This window comes from Siphateles boraxobius, unplaced genomic scaffold, assembly GCF_051911475.1.
Source record: "Siphateles boraxobius isolate OS27281-9 unplaced genomic scaffold, OSU_SipBor_1 130, whole genome shotgun sequence".
NCBI lineage: Eukaryota > Metazoa > Chordata > Actinopteri > Cypriniformes > Leuciscidae > Siphateles > Siphateles boraxobius.
In genome coordinates, this window is record NW_027508734.1 from 45,984,134 (window position 1) to 46,002,758 (window position 18,625).

Genomic DNA, 18,625 nt, shown 5'->3' on the forward strand with positions numbered 1-18,625 from the left:
TCTATCTTTCTTTCTAACTAATCTATCTATCTTTCTTTCTTTCTAACATTTTTTTCTTTCTAACTAATCTATCTATCTTTCTTTCTTTCTAACTAATCTTTCTTTCTTTCTAACTAATCTTTCTTTCTTTCTAACTAATCCATCTTTCTTTCTTTCTTTCTTTCTAACTAATCCATCTTTCTTTCTAACTAATCCATCTTTCTTTCTTTCTAACTAATCTTTCTTTCTTTCTAACTAATCTATCTATCTTTCTTTATTTCTAACTAATCTTTCTTTCTAACTAATCTATCTTTCTTTCTAACTAATCTATCTTTCTTTCTAACTAATCTATCTTTCTTTCTTTCTAACTAATCCATCTTTCTTTCTAATAAATCCATCTTTCTTTCTAAATAATCTTTCTTTCTTTCTAACTAATCTATCTATCTTTCTTTGTTTCTAACTAATCTTTCTTTCTTTCTAAATAATCTATCTTTCTTTCTAACTAATCTATCTTTCTTTCTTTCTTTCTAACTAATCTATCTTTCTTTCTAACTAATCTATCTTTCTTTCTAACTAATCTATCTATCTTTCTTTCTTTCTAACTATTCTTTCTTTCTTTTTTATAACTAATCTTTCTTCTTTTCTAACAAATCAATCTTTCTTTCTAACTAATCTTTATTTCTTTCTAACTAATCTTTCTTTCTTTCTAGCTAATCTATCAATCTTTCTAACTAATCTATCTATCTTTCTTTCTTTCCAACTAATCTTTCTTTCTGTCTTTCTAACTAATCTTTCTTTTTTTCTAACAAATCAATCTTTCTTTCTAACTAATCTTTATTTCTTTCTAACTAATCTTTCTTTCTTTCTAACTAATCTATCTATCTTTCTTCGTTTCTAACTAATCTTTTTTTCTTTGTAACTAATCTATCTTTCTTTCTAACTAATCTATCTTTCTATTTCTCAAGCCAACTTAAAGTTTGTCTCATCAAACTTTTTTTTCTAGTTATTCTTCTTCTTCTTCTGAGCCAAATTTTAGACTGTATCTCCTCCTAGACCGTTAAAGCTACGACCACCAAACTCGGGTCAGACCTTCAGACTGTTCTGACTTGAGTTGCTATATCTTTTCAGACTGATTTAAGTTTCAGTTTTCTTAAAAATTAATATTAAAAATCATAAAAATCCCATTGACTTTCATTGCAACAGTTCAAATTGAGCCAAGACTATGGTGGCCCAGTAGTGCACGACAAATAAACTCAAATCTAAATTCCCTGAAACCCTAGACTCAATTGAACTACCATTCTATATGTACTAACAAACTTCTATCTATCTATCTATCTATCTATCTATCTATCTATCTATCTATCTATCTATCTATCTATCTATCTATCTATCTATCTATCTATCTATCTATCTATCTATCTATCTATCTATCTATCTATCAAACTATCTTTCAAACTATCTATATATCAATCTATCTATCTGTTACTATATATATATATCTTTCTATCTTTCGATCTTTCTGACTAATCTTTCTTTCTTTCTTTCTTTCTTTCTTTATAACTAATCTTTATTCTTTCTTTCTTTCTGACTAATTTTTCTTTCTTTCTTTCTAACTAAACTTTTTTCTTTCTTACTTACTAATCTTTCTTCCTAACTAATCTTTCTTTCTAATAAATCTTTTTTCTTTGTAAATAATCTTTCTTTCTTTCTAACTAATCTTTCTTTCTACCTAATCTTTCTTTCTTTCTTTCTTTCTTTCTTTCTACCTAATCTATCTTTCTTTCTTTCTAACTAAGCTTTCTTTCTGACTAATCTATCTTTCTTTATTTCTAACTAATATATCTTTCTTTCTTTCTAACTAATATATCTTTCTTTCTTTCTAAATAATATTTCTTTCTTTTTAACTAATCTTTCTTTCTTTCTATCTATCTTTCTTTCTTTCTTTCTTTCTTTCTTTCTTTCTTTCTACCTAATCTATCTTTCTTTCTAACTAATCTTTCTTTCTTTATAACTAATCTATCTTTCTTTTTTTCTAACTAATCTTTCTTTATAACTAATCTGTCTATCTTTCTTTTTTCTAACTAATCTATCGATCTTTCTTTCTAACTAATACATCTTTCTTTTTTCTAACTAATGTATCTTTCTTTCTTTCTAACTAATATATCTTTCTTTTTCTAACTAATCTATCTTTCTTTCTTTCTAACTAATATATATTTCTTTCTTTCTAACTAATCTTTCTTTCTAACTAATCTATCTATCTTTCTTTTTATCTAACTGATCTATCTATCTTTCTTTCTTTCCAACTAATCTTTTTTCTTTCTTTCTAACTAATCTTTCTTTCTTTTTTTCTAACTAATCTTTCTTTCTTTTTAACTAATCTTTCTTTCTAACTAATCTTTCTTTTTAACTAATCTTTCTTTTTTCTAACTAATCTTTCTTGCTAACTGATCTCTTTCATTTTAATTTAATTCTTTCTTTCTAACTAATCTTTCTTTCTTTTTTCTAACTAATCTTTATTTCTTTCTTTCTAACTAATCTTTCTTTCTAACTAATCTATCTATATTTCTTTTTTCTAACTGATCTATCTATCTTTCTTTCTTTCTAACTAATCTATCTTTCTTTCTAACTAATCTATCTATCTTTCTTTTTTCTAACTGATCTATCTTTCTTTCTTTCTTTCTAACTAATCTATCTTTCTTTCTAACTAATCTATCTACCTATCTTTCTTTCTTTCTAACTAATCTTTTTTCTTTCTTTCTAAATAATCTTTCTTTCTTTTTTTCTAACTAATCTTTCTTTCTTTTTGACTAATCTTTCTTTCTAACTAATCTTTCTTTTTAACTAATCTTTCTTTATTTCTTACTAATCTTTCTTGCTAACTGATCTCTTTCTTTTTAACTAATCTTTCTTTCTTTCTAACTAATCTTTTTTTCTCTCTACATAATCTTTCTTTCTTTCTACCTAATCTACCTTTCTTTCTTTCTAAATAACCCTTCTTTCTTTTTTTTCTAACTAATCTTTTCTATTTAATCTTTCTTTCTTTTTACTAAATAATCTTTCTTTCTTTCTTACTAATCTTTTTTCTCTTTCTAACTAATCTTTCTTTCTTTTTAACTGATCTATCTTTCATTATTTCTAACTAATCTTTAATTCTTTCTAACTAACCTTTCTCTTACCAAATTCTTTATTCTTTCTTTCTTTCTTTCTTTCTTTCTTTCTTTCTTTCTTTCTTTCTTTCTTTCTTTCTTTCTTTCTTTCTTTCTTTCTTTCTTTCTTTCTTTCTTTCTTTCTTTCTTTCTATCTTTCTTTCTACCTAATCTTCCATTCTTTCCTTCTTACTTTCTAGCTAATCTTTCTTTATAACTAATATATCTTTATTTCTTTCTAACTAATCTTTCTTTCTTTCTAACTAATCTATCTTTCTTTCTTTCTAACTAATCTATCTTTCTTTCTTTCCAACTAATCAATATTTCTTTCTTTCTAACTAATCTATCTTTCTTTCTTTCTAACTAATCTTTCTCTTTATTTTTTTCTAACTAATCTTTTTTCTATCTTTCTTTCTAACTAATCTTTCTTTGTAACTGATCTCTTTCTTTTAAACTAATCTTTCTTACTTTCTAACTAATCTTTCTTTCTTTCAACCTAATCTTTCTTTCTTTCTACCTAATATATCTTTATTTATTTCTAACTAATCTTTCTTTCTTTTTTCTAACTAATCTTTTCTAACTAATCTTTCTATCTTTTTCCCAACTAATCTTTCTTTCTTTCTTTCTTACTAATCTTTTTTATTTCTCTCTAATCTTTCTTTCTTTCTGACTGATCTATCTTTCATTCTTTCTACCTAATCTTTCTTTCTTTCTACCTAATCTTTCTTTCTTTCTAACTAATCTTTCTTTCTTTTTTCTAACTAATCTTTCTTTCTTTCTTTATTACTTTCTAACTAATCTTTCTTTCTACCTATTCTTTCTTTCTTTCTTTCTTTCTTTCTTTCTAACTAATCGTTCTTTCTTTTTTCTAACTAATCTTTCTTTCTTTCTAACTGATCAATCTTTCTTTCTTTCTAACTAATCTTTTTTCTTTTTTCTAACTAATATTTCTTTCTTTCTTTCTAACTAATATTTTTTTCTTTCTTTCTAACTAATCTTTCTTTCTTTCTAACTGATCTATCTTTCTTGCTTTCTAAATAATCGTTCTTTCTACCTAGTCTTTCTTTCTTTCTTTCTTTCTTTCTTTCTAACTGATCTATCTTTCTTGCTTTCTAAATAATCTTTCTTTCTACCTAGTCTTTCTTTCTTTCTTTCTTTCTACCTAATTTTTTGTTCTTTCTTTCTTTCTTTCTTTCTTTCTTTCTTTCTTTCTTTCTTTCTTTCTTTCTTCCTAATCTTTCATTCTTTCTTTCTTACTTTCTAACTAATCGTTCCCTTTCAGTCGATAACGTCGGACGTAGTCGACGTCGACTGAATTGGGATCTCGCTGGAGAGCCTGTCTTCTTCGAGTACTATTGAACGAGCCAATGTAATTGGCGTGCGTGATTCGCATCACACACTCCGCCCCCGCGGCGCGGGTATAAATACGGAAGTGGATGCACGCACTAGTTGCCTTTCGCTTCGGAGCCGATCGTTTGATGTCTCTGAGAGTGCTGTTATCTACAACGAGCGAGTGTGTCGGTGTTCTTCAGGAAGACTCTACCAGTGCTGGTGTTCTACAGCGCGAGTGCAGCGGTGATCGCGAGCTTTGAGCTCTCAACTGCTGTTTTAACAGCAAAAAATTTCTAAATGTTTGTGTGTGTTGATGGCTGGTTAGAGGGCGGAAAAGTGAGTGCTTCACTGTTTCAGTTCTCTGTTCAGTGTTGCCGCGGTCATTCCCCTGTGTGCTCCGGCACTGGTGACGGTCCTATTTTCTGAAAGAGCAACACGGGTGCGTTTGCGTCTTTTTCAAGATGTCATTCCGCCCGTGCGTTTCTGGGTGCGGTCGTTCCCTGTCTCTCTCTGATGGTCACAACTGTTGTGTCACGTGTTTGGGCTTACAGCACGCTGAGACAGCTTTTGTGGACAGCTCGTGTTTTCACTGTGGGAACATGACTGTCGCAGTGTTGAGGGCGAGACTCGCCTTCGTTCGCGGAGAGCGAGTCCCCATTACCATGCCCCACCCTCGGGTGCTGTGTGGGATGGGTGACCGGAGGATAGTGTTGGATGTCCCGCCCGGTAACCATTCCCTGTGGGCTCCTCACTCCTCCCTTCCACTGCAACCACTGGAGCCTCCTGTGTTGTCTGCTGGTCCATCTGTAATGGATGGGCCAGCGGTTTCACTCGGGGCTCCCCTGGAGGACAGGACGCCGATTGCAGCATCGGAGGGTGAGCTGACTTCTAGAGATGATGACTCGGCCGAGCCGGATCCAAAATTATCAGCTATGCTGAAACGGGCCACCGAGGCTGCCGTTCAGTCTCGGTTGGAATCTGGAGTTTGGTATCTTGGGGCGGGCCGCGCTGGTTCTCAGCTCGCCGCCCCAGTGCCTTTCTTTCCCGAAATGCATGGAGAGCTTATCAGGTGGTGAACAGCATCTTTCTCTGCCAGAAACTGCCTGAATAGCTTTTCCCCCTCATTACCCTTGATGGAGGAACGGTGAAGGGTTGCGAGGTGTACCTCCATTGGAGTGGTCTGTCGACACAGGTGCACCTGTGTCCGGCGGCCGCTGCCTTTTGGGGGGATCCTCGTCTCCCCCCTAAGGCCTGTGAGGTTTTGTCCGTTCCGACGGGCAGAGCTTACAAAGCCTGGGGGCAAGCCGCTTCCTCTTGCGTGCCATGGCGTTGCTGCAGGCTAGGGCACCCATGGCATGCACGAGGGTAATCCAGACCGTGCGCTCATAGGTGAGCACCGCACTGCATCCGACCTCACCCTCCGGGGTACGGGTGTCGTAGTGTGCGTGATCGGTCTGGCGATGTCCACCTTGGTGGTCCAGTAGCGCCTTCGTTGGCTCAGCCTGGTTGGTATGGCGGATGCGGACAAGGTTCGGTTCCTGGTCTCCCCAATTTCCCAGGTTGGGCTGGTCGGCGACGCAGTGGAGAATTGCATCCAACAGTTCTCTGCCGCTCAAGCGCAGACGGAGGTCATCCGGTACATCCTTCCCCGGCCGCAGCAGCCTCCACCCAGGCCTCAGCATGGAGCCGGCCACAGTAGGGACGCCCAGCCCGCTCCATGCGCTGCCAAGCCAGGTGGGAAGCGACAGCGAAAGCATTCCGGAGCGGGCCGCCCAGGAATGGATGAGATGCTCTTGGAGTGGCACGATCACTCCCTCCCCCCGGGTGAGGGCCGGGTGGAGCCTTTGTTTGTGTTTGTGTCTGTTCCGCCGCTGGCTCCCTAAAAAAAAAACTAAAAAAAAACGGAGCAAGCGGTACCCACACTTCAAAGAGAGAGCAATTTCATCTGTTCCTGGGTCTCAAGAGGGCCAGTCTGGCGGGTGTGACCCTGTATAGCCTTACACCCCTCAGCTCCCCCTTGGTCGCCAGCAGGCAGCTTGGTGCGTTCGAGGACCCGGTCATCCGCCTTCTCACGCGCCCCCTGCCGCTTGTGGGGACAGGTAAGTGTTGCACAGCACACTAACACCACTCTCTCTACTTTGCTGCCCCACCTCAGGCTCGGCTACCCCGCTCAAGTCAGTGATAGTCATCACATTAGGTGTTGAGCAGACGTGCTCCTGAAAATTCAGTGATATTCATCACACCGAGCGTTGAGCAGTGCTCCTGACTTGTGCGTGCTTATCTTATCCTGCTGGCGAAGGATTTGATATAGCCGCTCCTCCAGCCGGTACGAAGGCCAGTTGTAAACTCGTTCTTCGTGCTACTAGGTGGTGGGTCGTGACCATCTTGCCCCAAGATTGGTCTGCAGCTCCGACCTGAAAGACATGTGCTTAAAAACAGATCTCTACCTTCCGCACCGCAGGCCATCCTGTGGGTTGCGTGTAAGGGTGGAGTATCAGTACAGTGTCCTTCCCTTCGAGTGCTCCAGAGCCCGTTGGGTCTTCAGGTCCACTGGAAGAGAGTAATCTCGCCCACGGGCTTAGTATCTCTTTTTCAGTTTTGGAGATGGACTCGGTCTAACACGTTTCTCCAATGAGAATGTGTTCAGGTGGTGTTTGAAGTGAGAGAGGGTCCCACTGGAAGAACTTTCAGAGGCTCCTGGGGTATATGGTAGTTGCAGCCATTGGCTTCCTCCATATGTGACAGCTTCAGCGCTAGCTTCATGATCGAGTCCCGAGGTGACAGTGGCAGAGCAGCTCACCCTGTGTGACTATAGTTCATCCCGGTCTGCTGCCAAACCCTCTTCAACAGAGGGGCCACTGCTCATGGGCCTGGGCGACCCCCGACTACACGGGCATGCGTGCCTCGAGTTGTTAGACATTGCGACCGTTGCGCAAGCTTCCCCTGCATGTCACAACTCACCCGTCACCTCCTCCTTGGAGTCAGACGCTTCTGAGGGCGCCTTGTTCCACTCCTCCCGCTTACTCAATCGTGCCGCCATCGAGCCTCACGACAGTTATAGCCAGGGCAAGTGGAGACTCCATCCCCTGGGTCCGGCTGGGTCATGACCATTCCAGGGCCGCTCAGTTGCCCCCCCCCGGTTTCATTTTTCCGCCAGTGTTTGTGTAAACCGAGCGGACTACCCTTGGACAAACACTGGGTCTCAGCTGCCCCAGGGGCCCGCAGAAATGCGTTTAACCCCAGTGAGCCTTCTAAAAGTGACTGCGACTCATGGTCGCCTTGCGCCTGCTCAAGTCAGTGAAATCATCACTCTTCATGTTGAGCAGAATTGCTCCTGAAACTCAGTGAAGTTCATCGCACTTAGGTGTTGAGCAGCAATGCTCCTGTAGCTCAGTGAGTTCATCACATGTAGCTCAGTGAATTCGTCACACGCAGTGCTGAGCAGAAATGCTCCTGGTGCTCAGTGAAGTTCTTCGCACTCAAATGTTGAGCAGAAATGCTCCTGAAGCTCAGTGAGTTTATCACACTCAGGTGTTGAGCAGGAATGCTCCTGAAGCTCAGTGAACTTGTCACACTCAAGTGCTGAGCAGAAATGCTCCTGTCGCTCAGTGAAGTTCTTCGCACTCAAGTGTTGAGCAGAAATGCTCCTGAAGCTCGGTGAGTTTATCACACTCCGGTGTTGAGCAGGAATGCTCCTGAAGCTCAGTGAACTTGTCACACCCAAGTGCTGAGCAGAAAATGCTCCTGAAGCCCAGTGATCTTCACATGTTGTGTTGAGCAATGCTCCTGTCTTTTGCGCCCGTCGCTTGCACCTACGGGCCAAGTCAGGAGAGGAACAGGTCTTCATAGTTGCCCCTTATTGGCCCAACTAGACCTGGTTCCCATCAACAGCCTTCCTGACTTCCCCTGAAAACTCTTTCGGGGACGGGGCACGATGGCACACGCGTTCTGCCCCCGGAGATTCCGGGCGGTCTTATATCTGAACGCGGAGGTTCAGGTGGCTATCACAAGAACATGTGATAGATACCATCACTTCTGCGAGCACCCCCTAGAATTGGGTAGCGTGCTTACGCCTTTAGAAGTGGAACCTAGTCGTTGAGTGCGTCTTCTCTCCAGAGGAGATCCTGAAAGCTTTCGATCACTTCAGTGCTCTCTTTCCTGCAAAATGGGTTGCAGTAGGCTGTTTTCCTTCACCCTCAAAATGATGTTGTCTCGGTGTTTAAACGACGCTCATCGTGTTGCAGAAGTATGCAGAAGCACGTTCTGATCGTCAGGTTCCTGAGGAGCAAGGTCTTGTAAATCCTTGTGTCCCTCTTTATCCTCTTGGGCCTTGTCCCTGGTGCGACTGCACTGCAGAGACCGCCCCTGAGCCCCTGCAGGCAGTGAGTTAAAAAATCTGTTATATCAGTTCTCCTGCTCGCGTGGTCTCTACTAGAGGGTAGGGACTTGCTCGCTTTCGGTCAACGTATTGTGCCTGGAGTCTGGGCCGGCTAACTCTAACAAGCTGAGACCCCGGCTCGGATTGTGCCCAAGGTTCCTACCTCTCCCGTAATAGGAGCAGGTGGTGAGCCTGCAAGCGCTGCCCTGGAGGAGGCAGATCCAGCCCTGGCTTCTCTGTCCGTTCGCTTGGACGTGTACAGAATGCAAGTCATAGACCACAGACCAGCTCTACAAATATCTGTTGGAATTCAGCAGTGAGGGAAGGCTGTTTCCATGCAAAGTTGCACTTAGTGCTTGCCTTCATTTCGGTAAAGATCCGAGATGCAACATGTCCACTTAGGTGTTGAGTTCCTCTATGATGAGTGTAAAGTGCTCCGCCTGGGCGTTGATGATATGCTTTGCTAAAACAGATTCTAGAGTTGGGGGCTGGATGACACCTAGTTGAACCGCTGCTTCCCGTGGGCTCCCTTCTCATGAAGCCAGTTTCACCGTGAGCCCGGTTCAAGTGTCGGCTTGCTGAGCCATTCCCCTCCTATGGACTGGATACGTGCGCCTTTCTACTCCAGTTGAGTTCCCTTAAAATTTTACCCTGTTGAGTTCCTCCACACCCCTCCGACGTCGGACGTGCGGAACGTCTGGTGTTAGGCCTACCACTCGTAAGCAGTGTGGAACCTGTGTTAGGCTGGGTCCATATGTTGCGGTCCCTTCGGCGACCCCATATGTGAGTGACCTCCCTGCGACCTCCCTGCGGTGAGCCCGTGTCTTCCCTCGGCAGAGTCTCTATGCCGTCACTGTCCGGTGTGTCTCCCCCCGTCTTAGGCTGGAGCCACCCCAGTGTCATTCCATATGTTAGACTGCCCGGTTTCCGCCCAGTTCAGATGTGTATTTTCCACGTTACCTCCCTCTGGGTTGGACGTGGCTTCCGCAGCGTCCCTTCCTTCCAATGTACGGGGAACGCTTCCCAGTGGTCCTGTAGGAACAGCAGTGACTTCCCTGGCCTAAGCCCTGTCCTTCCCCGCCTTAAATTTGCGGGGGCATCAGGAGGCTTTGGTTTAGGCACTGGAAGGTGGCAGCGTTAGTGGCGTGTTCAAAGGGTGATCCCAATTCAGTCGACGTCGACTACGTCCGACGTTATCGACTGAAAGGGAACGTCCTGGTTGCGTATGCAACCCACCGTTCCCTGAAGGAGGGAACGGAGGACGTAGTCCCCTTGCCACTACCGCTGGACCACCGCTGACCCCGGGTTACTCTCGGCTCCTCAGCGAAAAAGCAACTAGTGCGTACATCCACTTCCGTATTTATACCCGCGCCGCGGGGGCGGAGTGTGTGATGCGAATCACGCACGCCAAATACATTGGCTCGTTCAATAGTACTCGAAGAAGACAGGCTCTCTAGCGAGATCCCAATTCAGTCGACGTCGACTACGTCCTCCGTTCCCTCCTTCAGGGAACGGTGGGTTGCATACGCAACCAGGACGTTCTTTCTAACTAATCTATATTTCTTTATAACTAAAATATCTTTATTTCTTTCTAACTAATCTTTTTCTTTCTAACTAATCTATCTTTCTTTCTTTCTTTCTTTCTTTCTAACTAATCTATCTTTTTTCTTTCCAACTAATCTATATTTCTTTCTTTCTAACTAATCTATCTTTATTTCTTTCTAACTAATCTTTCTCTTTATTTTTTCTAACTAATCTTTCTTTCTATCTTTCTTTCTAACTAATCTTTCTTTCTAACCAATCTTTCTTTCTAACTGATCTTTCTTTCGAACCGATCTCTTTCTTTTAAACTAATCTTTCCTTCTTTCTAACTAATCTTTCTTTCTTTTAACCTAATCTTTCTTTCTTTTTACCTAATATATCTTTCTTTCTTTCTTTCTAACTAATCTTTCTTTCTTTTTTCTAACTAATCTTTTCTAACTAATCTTCCTTTCTTTTTTCTAACTAATCTTTCTTTCTTACTAATCTTTGTTCTTTATTTCTAATCTTTCTTTCTAACTGATCTATCTTTCATTCTTTCTAACTAATCTTTCTTTCTTTCTACCTAATCTTTCTTTTTCCTAACTAATCTTTCTTTCTTTCTTTCTAACTAATTTTTTTCTTTCTTTCTAACTAATCTTTCTTTCTTTTTTTCTAACTAATCTTTTCTAACTAATCCTTCTTTCTTTTTTCTAACTAATCTTTCTTTCTTTCTTACTAATCTTTGTTCTTTCTTTCTAATCTTTCTTTCTTTCTAACTGATCTATCTTTCATTCTTTCTAACTAATATTTCTTTCTTTCTACCTAATCTTTCTTTCTTTCTAACTAGTCTTTCTTTCTTTTTTCTAACTAATCTTTCTTTCTTTCTTTCTAACTAATCTTTTTTCTTTCTTTCTAACTAATCTTTCTTTCTTTCTAACTGATCTATCTTTCTTTCTTTCTAACTAATCTTTCTTTCTTTCTTTCTTTCTTTCTTTCTTTCTTTCTTTGTACCTAATCTTTCATTCTTTCTTAATTACTTTCTAGCTAACCCTTCTTTCTACCTAATCTTTCTTTCTTTCTTTCTTTCTTTCTAACTAATCTTTCTTTCTTTTTTCTAACTAATCTTTCTTTCTTTCTAACTAATCTTTCTTTATTTATTTATTTTTAACTAATCTTTCTTTCTAGCTAATCTTTCTTTCTTTCTTTCTAACTAATCTTTCTTTCTAATCTTTATTTCTTTTTTAACTAATCTTTCTTTCTAACAAATATTTTTTCTTTCTAACTAACTTTTTTCTAACTAATCTATCTTTCTTTCTTTCTACCTAATATATCTTTCTTTCTTTCTGTCTAACTAATCTTCCTTTCTTTCTAACTAATCCATCTTTCTTTCTTTCTAACTAATCCATCTTTCTTTCTTTCTAACTAATCCATATTTTTCTCTTTCTAACTACTCCATCTTTCTTTTTTCTTACTAATCCATCCTTCTTTTTTCTTTCTAACTAATCCATCTTTCTTTCTTTCTAACTAATCCATCTTTATTTCTTTTTGTCTAACTAATCCATCTTTCTTTCTTTCTAACAAATCCATCTTTCTTTCTTTCTTTCTGACAAATCCATCCATCTTTATTTCTTTCTTTCTTTATTTCTTCGCATTCTGCAAAGATGAACTTTTCAAAATGTATTACGCTACATTGCTGACATGTCTGCATTGCATATTTACTTTTTCTGCACTTTTAATATTAATAAATGTGAGATAAAGTGCTGCCAGTTTATAGCTGATTCAACCCTAGAACGGCCAATTTTTCTTCCTTTCTTTCTCACTATTCTTTCTTTTTTTACTTTTCTTCCTTTCTAACTATTCTTTCTTTCTTACTTTTCTGTCTTTCTTTCTTTCTTTTCGTTCTTTTTTCATTTTATTTTCTTAATTTTTTCTAACTAATCTATCTTTCTTTCTATCTAACTAATCTATCTTTCTTTCTTTCTAACTAATCCATTTTCTTTCTTTCTCTCTTCTTTCTAACTATTCTTTATTTTTTCCGAAAATTTCTAACCATTCTTTCTATTTTACTTTTCTTTCTTTTTTCAAACTAATCTTTCTTTATTTCTAACTAATCTTTCTTTTTTCTAACTATTTTATCTATCTTTCTTTCTTACTAATCTATCTCTTTCTAACTAATCTATTGTAACAATGTTCAGGGAAGAAGGAGGCGGGAACCGGCGAACATTTAACAAACTTTATTTAAAATAAAATAAACAAACTAAAATACCGCCAGCAGCCCCTCGCGGACGACTGCTGGCTTACCCAAAATAAACATAACGGCCAGCAGCCCCTCGCGGATGACTGCTGGCTAAAATAAAACACAAATACAAAAACCAGAACAACTAAAATCAGGCCTGTTCCTCTCTCGATCATTAATGTCGTCGCTCCCCCTTTATGCTTCCGCTCCTCCGTGAGAGATGCGAGACCGGTGTGCTATACAGGTGTTGCTCATTAGCAATCGCACCACCGGCCTCGCGCCGTTCTCTCACGTCCCTCGGCCGTCCCTCGCCACATACCCCCATCGCCCCTCACAGGCCGGGGGGCACCCAGGAGCCTGTGCCTACTCCCCCCCGGCGGCGGCGATCCCTGGGGGGTATGGACCGACAAGCCGAGGGAAACGGAGACGGAAGCATGAGGAGCGACAGATCGAGAGAGGGGAGAGAGAAAAAAAAAAAAAAAAAAAAAAAACATGGTCCGGTTCCCACAACGCGCTGCCTCCACCAGCTGGGCGATCTCCTTCGCGGTGCCTGGCGGTGACGCTGGGTAGCCCTCGATGGACGGCTCGACACTCCTCCGCCGCCCGGTGGACGGCGACGGCTCCTTGGGATCTGGGGCAGACGGCAGGAGTCCCCCGCTCCCTGCTCCTCCCCTTTGCTGGTGGACGGCAGAAGGCTCCGGCCCACGGCGAGCGGCGGCGACTCCCCCGCTCCCTCCCGGACGGCAGCCGCCCCTCCAGCTCCCTGCTGGCTAAAATAAAACACAAATACAAAAACCAGAACAACTAAAATCAGGCCTGTTCCTCTCTCGATCATTAATGTCGTCGCTCCCCCTTTATGCTTCCGCTCCTCCGTGAGAGATGTGAGACCGGTGTGCTATACAGGCGTTGCTCATTAGCAATCGCACCACCGGCCTCGCGCCGTTCTCTCTCGTCCCTCGGCCGTCCCTCGCCACATCTATCTTTCTTTCTAACTAATCTATATTTCTTTCTAACTAATCCATCATTTTTTCTTTCTTTCTTTCTTACTTTCTCACTATTCCTCTTTTTTACTTTTCTTTATTTATTTTCGTTCTTTTTTCAAACTAAACTTTCTTTATTTCTAACTATTTATTTATTTTTTTCCAAACTTATTTTTTCTAACTAATCTTTCTTTCTTACTAATCTTTCTTTCAAGCTGATCTTTTTTCTTTCTTTTTTCAAACTGATCTTTCTTTCTTTCTAACTACATTTTATAAATTTTTATTTATTTCTAACTATTTTCAACTAATCTTTATTTCTTTATAACTCATCTTTCTTTTTTTATGGGTGTGTTAATGGGTGTGGGTATATAAGATTGGTTACATTTTGATCTTGCTGCACAAAAAAGAAGTCACGTGCCGAAACGCGTTTGTGCAAATAAAACAATTTATGCATAGTGCGGCCTCTTTCCTGTTTATATATTCAAATCATCAGGCCAGCATTCTTAAAGTTTAAGTTTAAGCATTGAGTGAAGCCTGCTCCTATCTCCATTCATTCATGTTAAAACATGCTAAATCATGTGGCAACGTGGCAAACCATACTTGAAACATGTTAAACCGTGCTAGAACAGTTGAAAACTTTTTCAAACTTTCTGGGTAGGCTTTTCCAAGCCAACTTAAAGTTTGTCTACGAACTTTACCATCTAGTTGTAAAATATTTCACAAACAAGAGTGCTGATGTTCTGAATATCAGTACAGTGATATGGCTGAGTTTGATTGAACTGGAAATCATTTTATACGCATAGTATTTAATCAGAATGCCTTTTTTTTACGAAAATCTGGATTTAAAAATGTAAATGCCACGCCCTATATTAAACATGAACTGCAAATGACGTTTTGGGTGGGTTGAACAGTGTAGCACAGTAGTGTATGATAGTATTCAATTCTATACATTACCCTTGTCTAAAATCTTATTTTTACTAAATTGCTGATCGAATATGAAAATTCTTAAGTGTACGAGCTATTGTTATATTTTGATGGCTCACATTATCGTTTTCAATGGTGTTCTTTCATGTTGTTGCGGGCACTCAGTGTTTCTTTCCAGAGGACAGACAGTAACAAAGACGGTGTTATGCTGTTAGGAGTCAGTAAGACATCAGTTGGAGAGGACAATGGTATGTCCCTTACTTCTCTGTCTGTGATAATCACTGCATACATGTTTGAGAAAACAGGAATAAGACTTTAGATAGTCTTGTTTAAAATGGGGATGTATTTTCTACTAACAAACTCATGCTAAGTAAATCAATTAAAACCCTACATAAAGAATCAGATCTTATATAATACAACAGCCATCTTTATTAAGAATCTTGCAAAGCAGACTTTTTTCTAAAGTTCTGCAAGATGACATTTTTAAAAGTCAAATTTGTTTGTTACAAACCATGCACATATTATCTTTCTTCACTGTGAAACACAAGATGTTATGAAAATTCTCTTCCTTTTTGACAAAAACTGATGAAAATACTCTTCAGAATATCCAATTTTGTGTTATAAATACAGACAAATTTGGAACAACATGATCTTGAGTAAATGATGACAAAAAATGTTTTGGGAGTACTGTCCCTTTAATACATAAAAGCATCTCTATCAAAAGCCTGGATATTTATTATTACATAAATTCACTCTTCACTCATGTGTTTGGCATGGTCGCTACATGTTTTTATTGCTAGTGTGTAGTGTAAACAATCCCAGATTAGATGCAGTGAGACTTGGTTGTTTGATTCAAAAGCCTCTCACAGGCAATAAGACAGATCCAATCCTATTTTTCATACCCAGATCGTTCCTTTCTCCCTCTAATCTGTCCACACCCTTCCCTTTTCGGCGTTCCATCGCATTCCCCATCTCCAAACACTCAGAGGAAGCCGAGGACTTTGCATATCTCATTGTGGATGCAATGGAAGCAGCTTCCTCCCATTTATCGCACCTCCACAACGTCAGCATTCCCCTGCCTCTGACCCCTTTTTCCCTAACCGCCACCCAGTAAAGATAATAGGGAGATCAAAGATAGGCATTTCCACTGCAAAACACTATCACTAACACTGTGACCCTAGAGACCTTCAATGTCATTGTGTTATAACAACTTCAACTTTTCATAAAAGGGTTGAATCATTATAACAAGGGGAGCTGACTATTGTTTCCTTTTACTCTTTATCAAAAGTACTACACAAAAAAGCATGATTGCAAAGACAGCAAAGTCCCCAAAAAAACATTGTATTAAAAATATAAAGGCAACTTAGACACTTGTAAGGCACACGCAAACATAACATAAATCTGTTGACTCTTTGAATAAAACTCAAACAAAATAGTCCATATAGAGAAAGTTCAAGAGTAAGTCCGCACAAGCAAAATATAAATACAGTATGCAATATTTTTTTTTAAAGGATAATTGATAATTAGACTGATTTTTTAACAGAATTTTATATCCCAAAAAGAAAAACATATTTTTGAGGAGGTTTGGGTTGTTCACATTGTTTTTTCTTTGTCTATAATATTGTATACTTTTTGTCTATTATGTGTTCTATATAAAATCTCTGTGTTTAACATTTTCACGTGGTAAACACAGGCGTAAATTGCATACATAATGATTTTCTTTTCACATTTGCACTTATATAAAACTATTATGCCAGACATTAGGTAAATAGGAACAAACCACATTGTCGCATTGACATGCTGGACACAATAGCTGTTCAAAGTCACAGCACTCATTCAAATTTTCTTTTCAACAAAACAATCGACAGCATTTCCTTCATCGTAATCATGGTTTGAAGCATGCAGGGACAAAGTCAAATGAAATTGCACAATTTTAACCACACACTTGACTGGACCTGAGAGAAAAATATTTCCATATTAAAAAACGTCTGTGTTTATACACTGTGATACTGCCACAGTAAAGCCCTGCACAATGCTCACTTAAACTCGACTATAGTCAGACATTATTTTTGAACATTTTCTAATAAACCTCAGAAACAATTCCTGAGAAACGCTCTTCTGCAATGATCTAATGAATGTTTGTGTGTAGCTTGATGTTTGTTTTTGTTTTTAAAGCAATTAATGTGTCAATTTTAAGGCGCAATTCCTCCCTCTAGTGGGTAAATGATTTATTACAACTATACCGAGAAGTCTTGTTATCACTCTAAGTACTGGCAGCTCATTACTAGGATTTGGTCCCATAGAATTTTTTTTTTTTTAATTTTCTATTAATTGACAGTGTGTTTGACTTTCTGTGTTTTATGGTGTATATATACATATACGTACAACAAAAAAACAGGACACTTTCTGTTATATATAATATATAATATATAAATATATAATAACTTTCTGTTATTACTTTCTGTTGGTAGCCTATAAAAACTGCAAATGTTAAATAAATCCGTAAACTAATAGAAGATATTCAGGTAGCTCATTACTCTGACTTTGTCGTGTAATTAAAAAATTGAAATTTTCTGTTAATTTATGGTTTACTTGCAATAAATTTATAATAATTATTATATTATTGTTTTGCAATAAATACTTGCAATACAAAGACAATTTTTTTCAAGATTAAAAAGTTAGTTAATGGTGTACTTACAGAGATAACAGTTGTTGAAAAAAATCAAACAGGTCTTCTGCGATAAAAGCATTTTTTTTATTAACTTACAGATCTTCACAAAATTCTTAAAAGTCTAAATTAAAAATACTACACTTATGTCCCAAAGGGAAAAGTTACCCATCTGTAAAGTGTTTTAGGTTTGCTATAACTTATCACTGTTCCTTTAATGATTTGGGCAATATGGGTTCTTGTTTCTATTTTATTGTCTCTATCACCATTTAATACAGCTTCAGCACGATAAGTGGAGTTCTGCAGGAGAAGAGGCTCAACATTAGCCATGAATCCACACTCATTTACTCTGAATAATGAAGAATAATGACAGAGGAACTGAAGAGGAAAGGAGTGATGAAAGCTTCCCACAAACAGTTTTGGACATACTCCATTATTTGAATAGGATTGTAAACTCTAATTCTTCACAGCTTTGTAACTTTGCTGTAGTGTAAAGAAAAGTTGGTCATAGAGTGTGTTGCAGTATTTTTTACACATCAATTTCCTAGTTTGTAATTTTAACTTTGTGACATAATAAAAAATTGCCTGGTTTAGCATTTATATCTTGAACTAACTGATTGGTCATTATTTTAGCTTTTTTGTTATTATTATTTTTAGCAAGTTACTGAAGTATTGTATATTTTTGATAAAATTGTGCATAACAATTTTATTTTATTTTTTTTGGTCAGTGTAATTTGTTCCATGACTCCAATTGTTGGACCTGACTGTTCTGTGTGATGCTGTTCAATACAACTATTACTCTTTTTTTTTTTTTTAATTAAGTATTTGATAGTCTGAAATTTTAAGCGAATAATACTGTTTTTGTACCTTTTGTATGCACTGCTAAGATTCTGAAACATTAAAGGAAGTTTAGAACTTCAAATGAATACCTGGATTTTCACTACTGCCACTGAGTTCTTAATGCACTGTGACTGACTGCACTTATTATTTAGGGTCATTAAAATAAATAAGAGTTATTAGGGCCCAAGCCTTGAAAAGGCAAAGGCCCTATTGTTTTCCTTGGGATTATTAGGGCCCAAGCCTTGAAAAGGCGAAGGCCCTATTGTTTTCCTTAGGATTATTAGGGCCCAAGCCTTGAAAAGGCGAAGGCCCTATTGTTTTCCTTAGGATTATATATTAGGGCCCAAGCCCTGAAAGGGCGAAGGCCCTATTGTTTTCCTAAGGATTATTAGGGCCCAAGCTTTGAAAAGGCGAAGGCCCTATTGTTTTCCTAAGGATTATTTAGGGCCCAAGCCTTGAAAAGGCGAATGCCCTATTGTTTTCCTAAGGATTATTATTATTATTATTATTATTATTATTATTATTATTATTATTAGGGCCCAAGCCTTGAAAAGGCGAAGGCCCTATTGTTTTCCTAAGGATTATTATTTGGGCCCAAGCCTTGAAAAGGCGAAGGCCCTA

General features: G+C 38.5%; 1 protein-coding gene across 1 annotated transcript in view; it reads left to right on the forward strand.

Moving 5' to 3' along the window:
* LOC143736706 (uncharacterized) overlaps positions 1–18,086 on the forward strand; it is a 35,684-nt gene extending 17,598 nt beyond the window's left edge. Inside the window, exons 10-11 of the mRNA XM_077227347.1 lie at positions 14,662–14,744; positions 17,443–18,086. Of these exons, the coding sequence (XP_077083462.1) occupies positions 14,662–14,744; positions 17,443–17,456 (97 nt within the window). The 3' untranslated portion in view covers positions 17,457–18,086. The remainder of the gene's footprint in view (positions 1–14,661; positions 14,745–17,442) is intronic.
* The last annotated feature ends 539 nt before the right edge of the window (positions 18,087–18,625 follow it).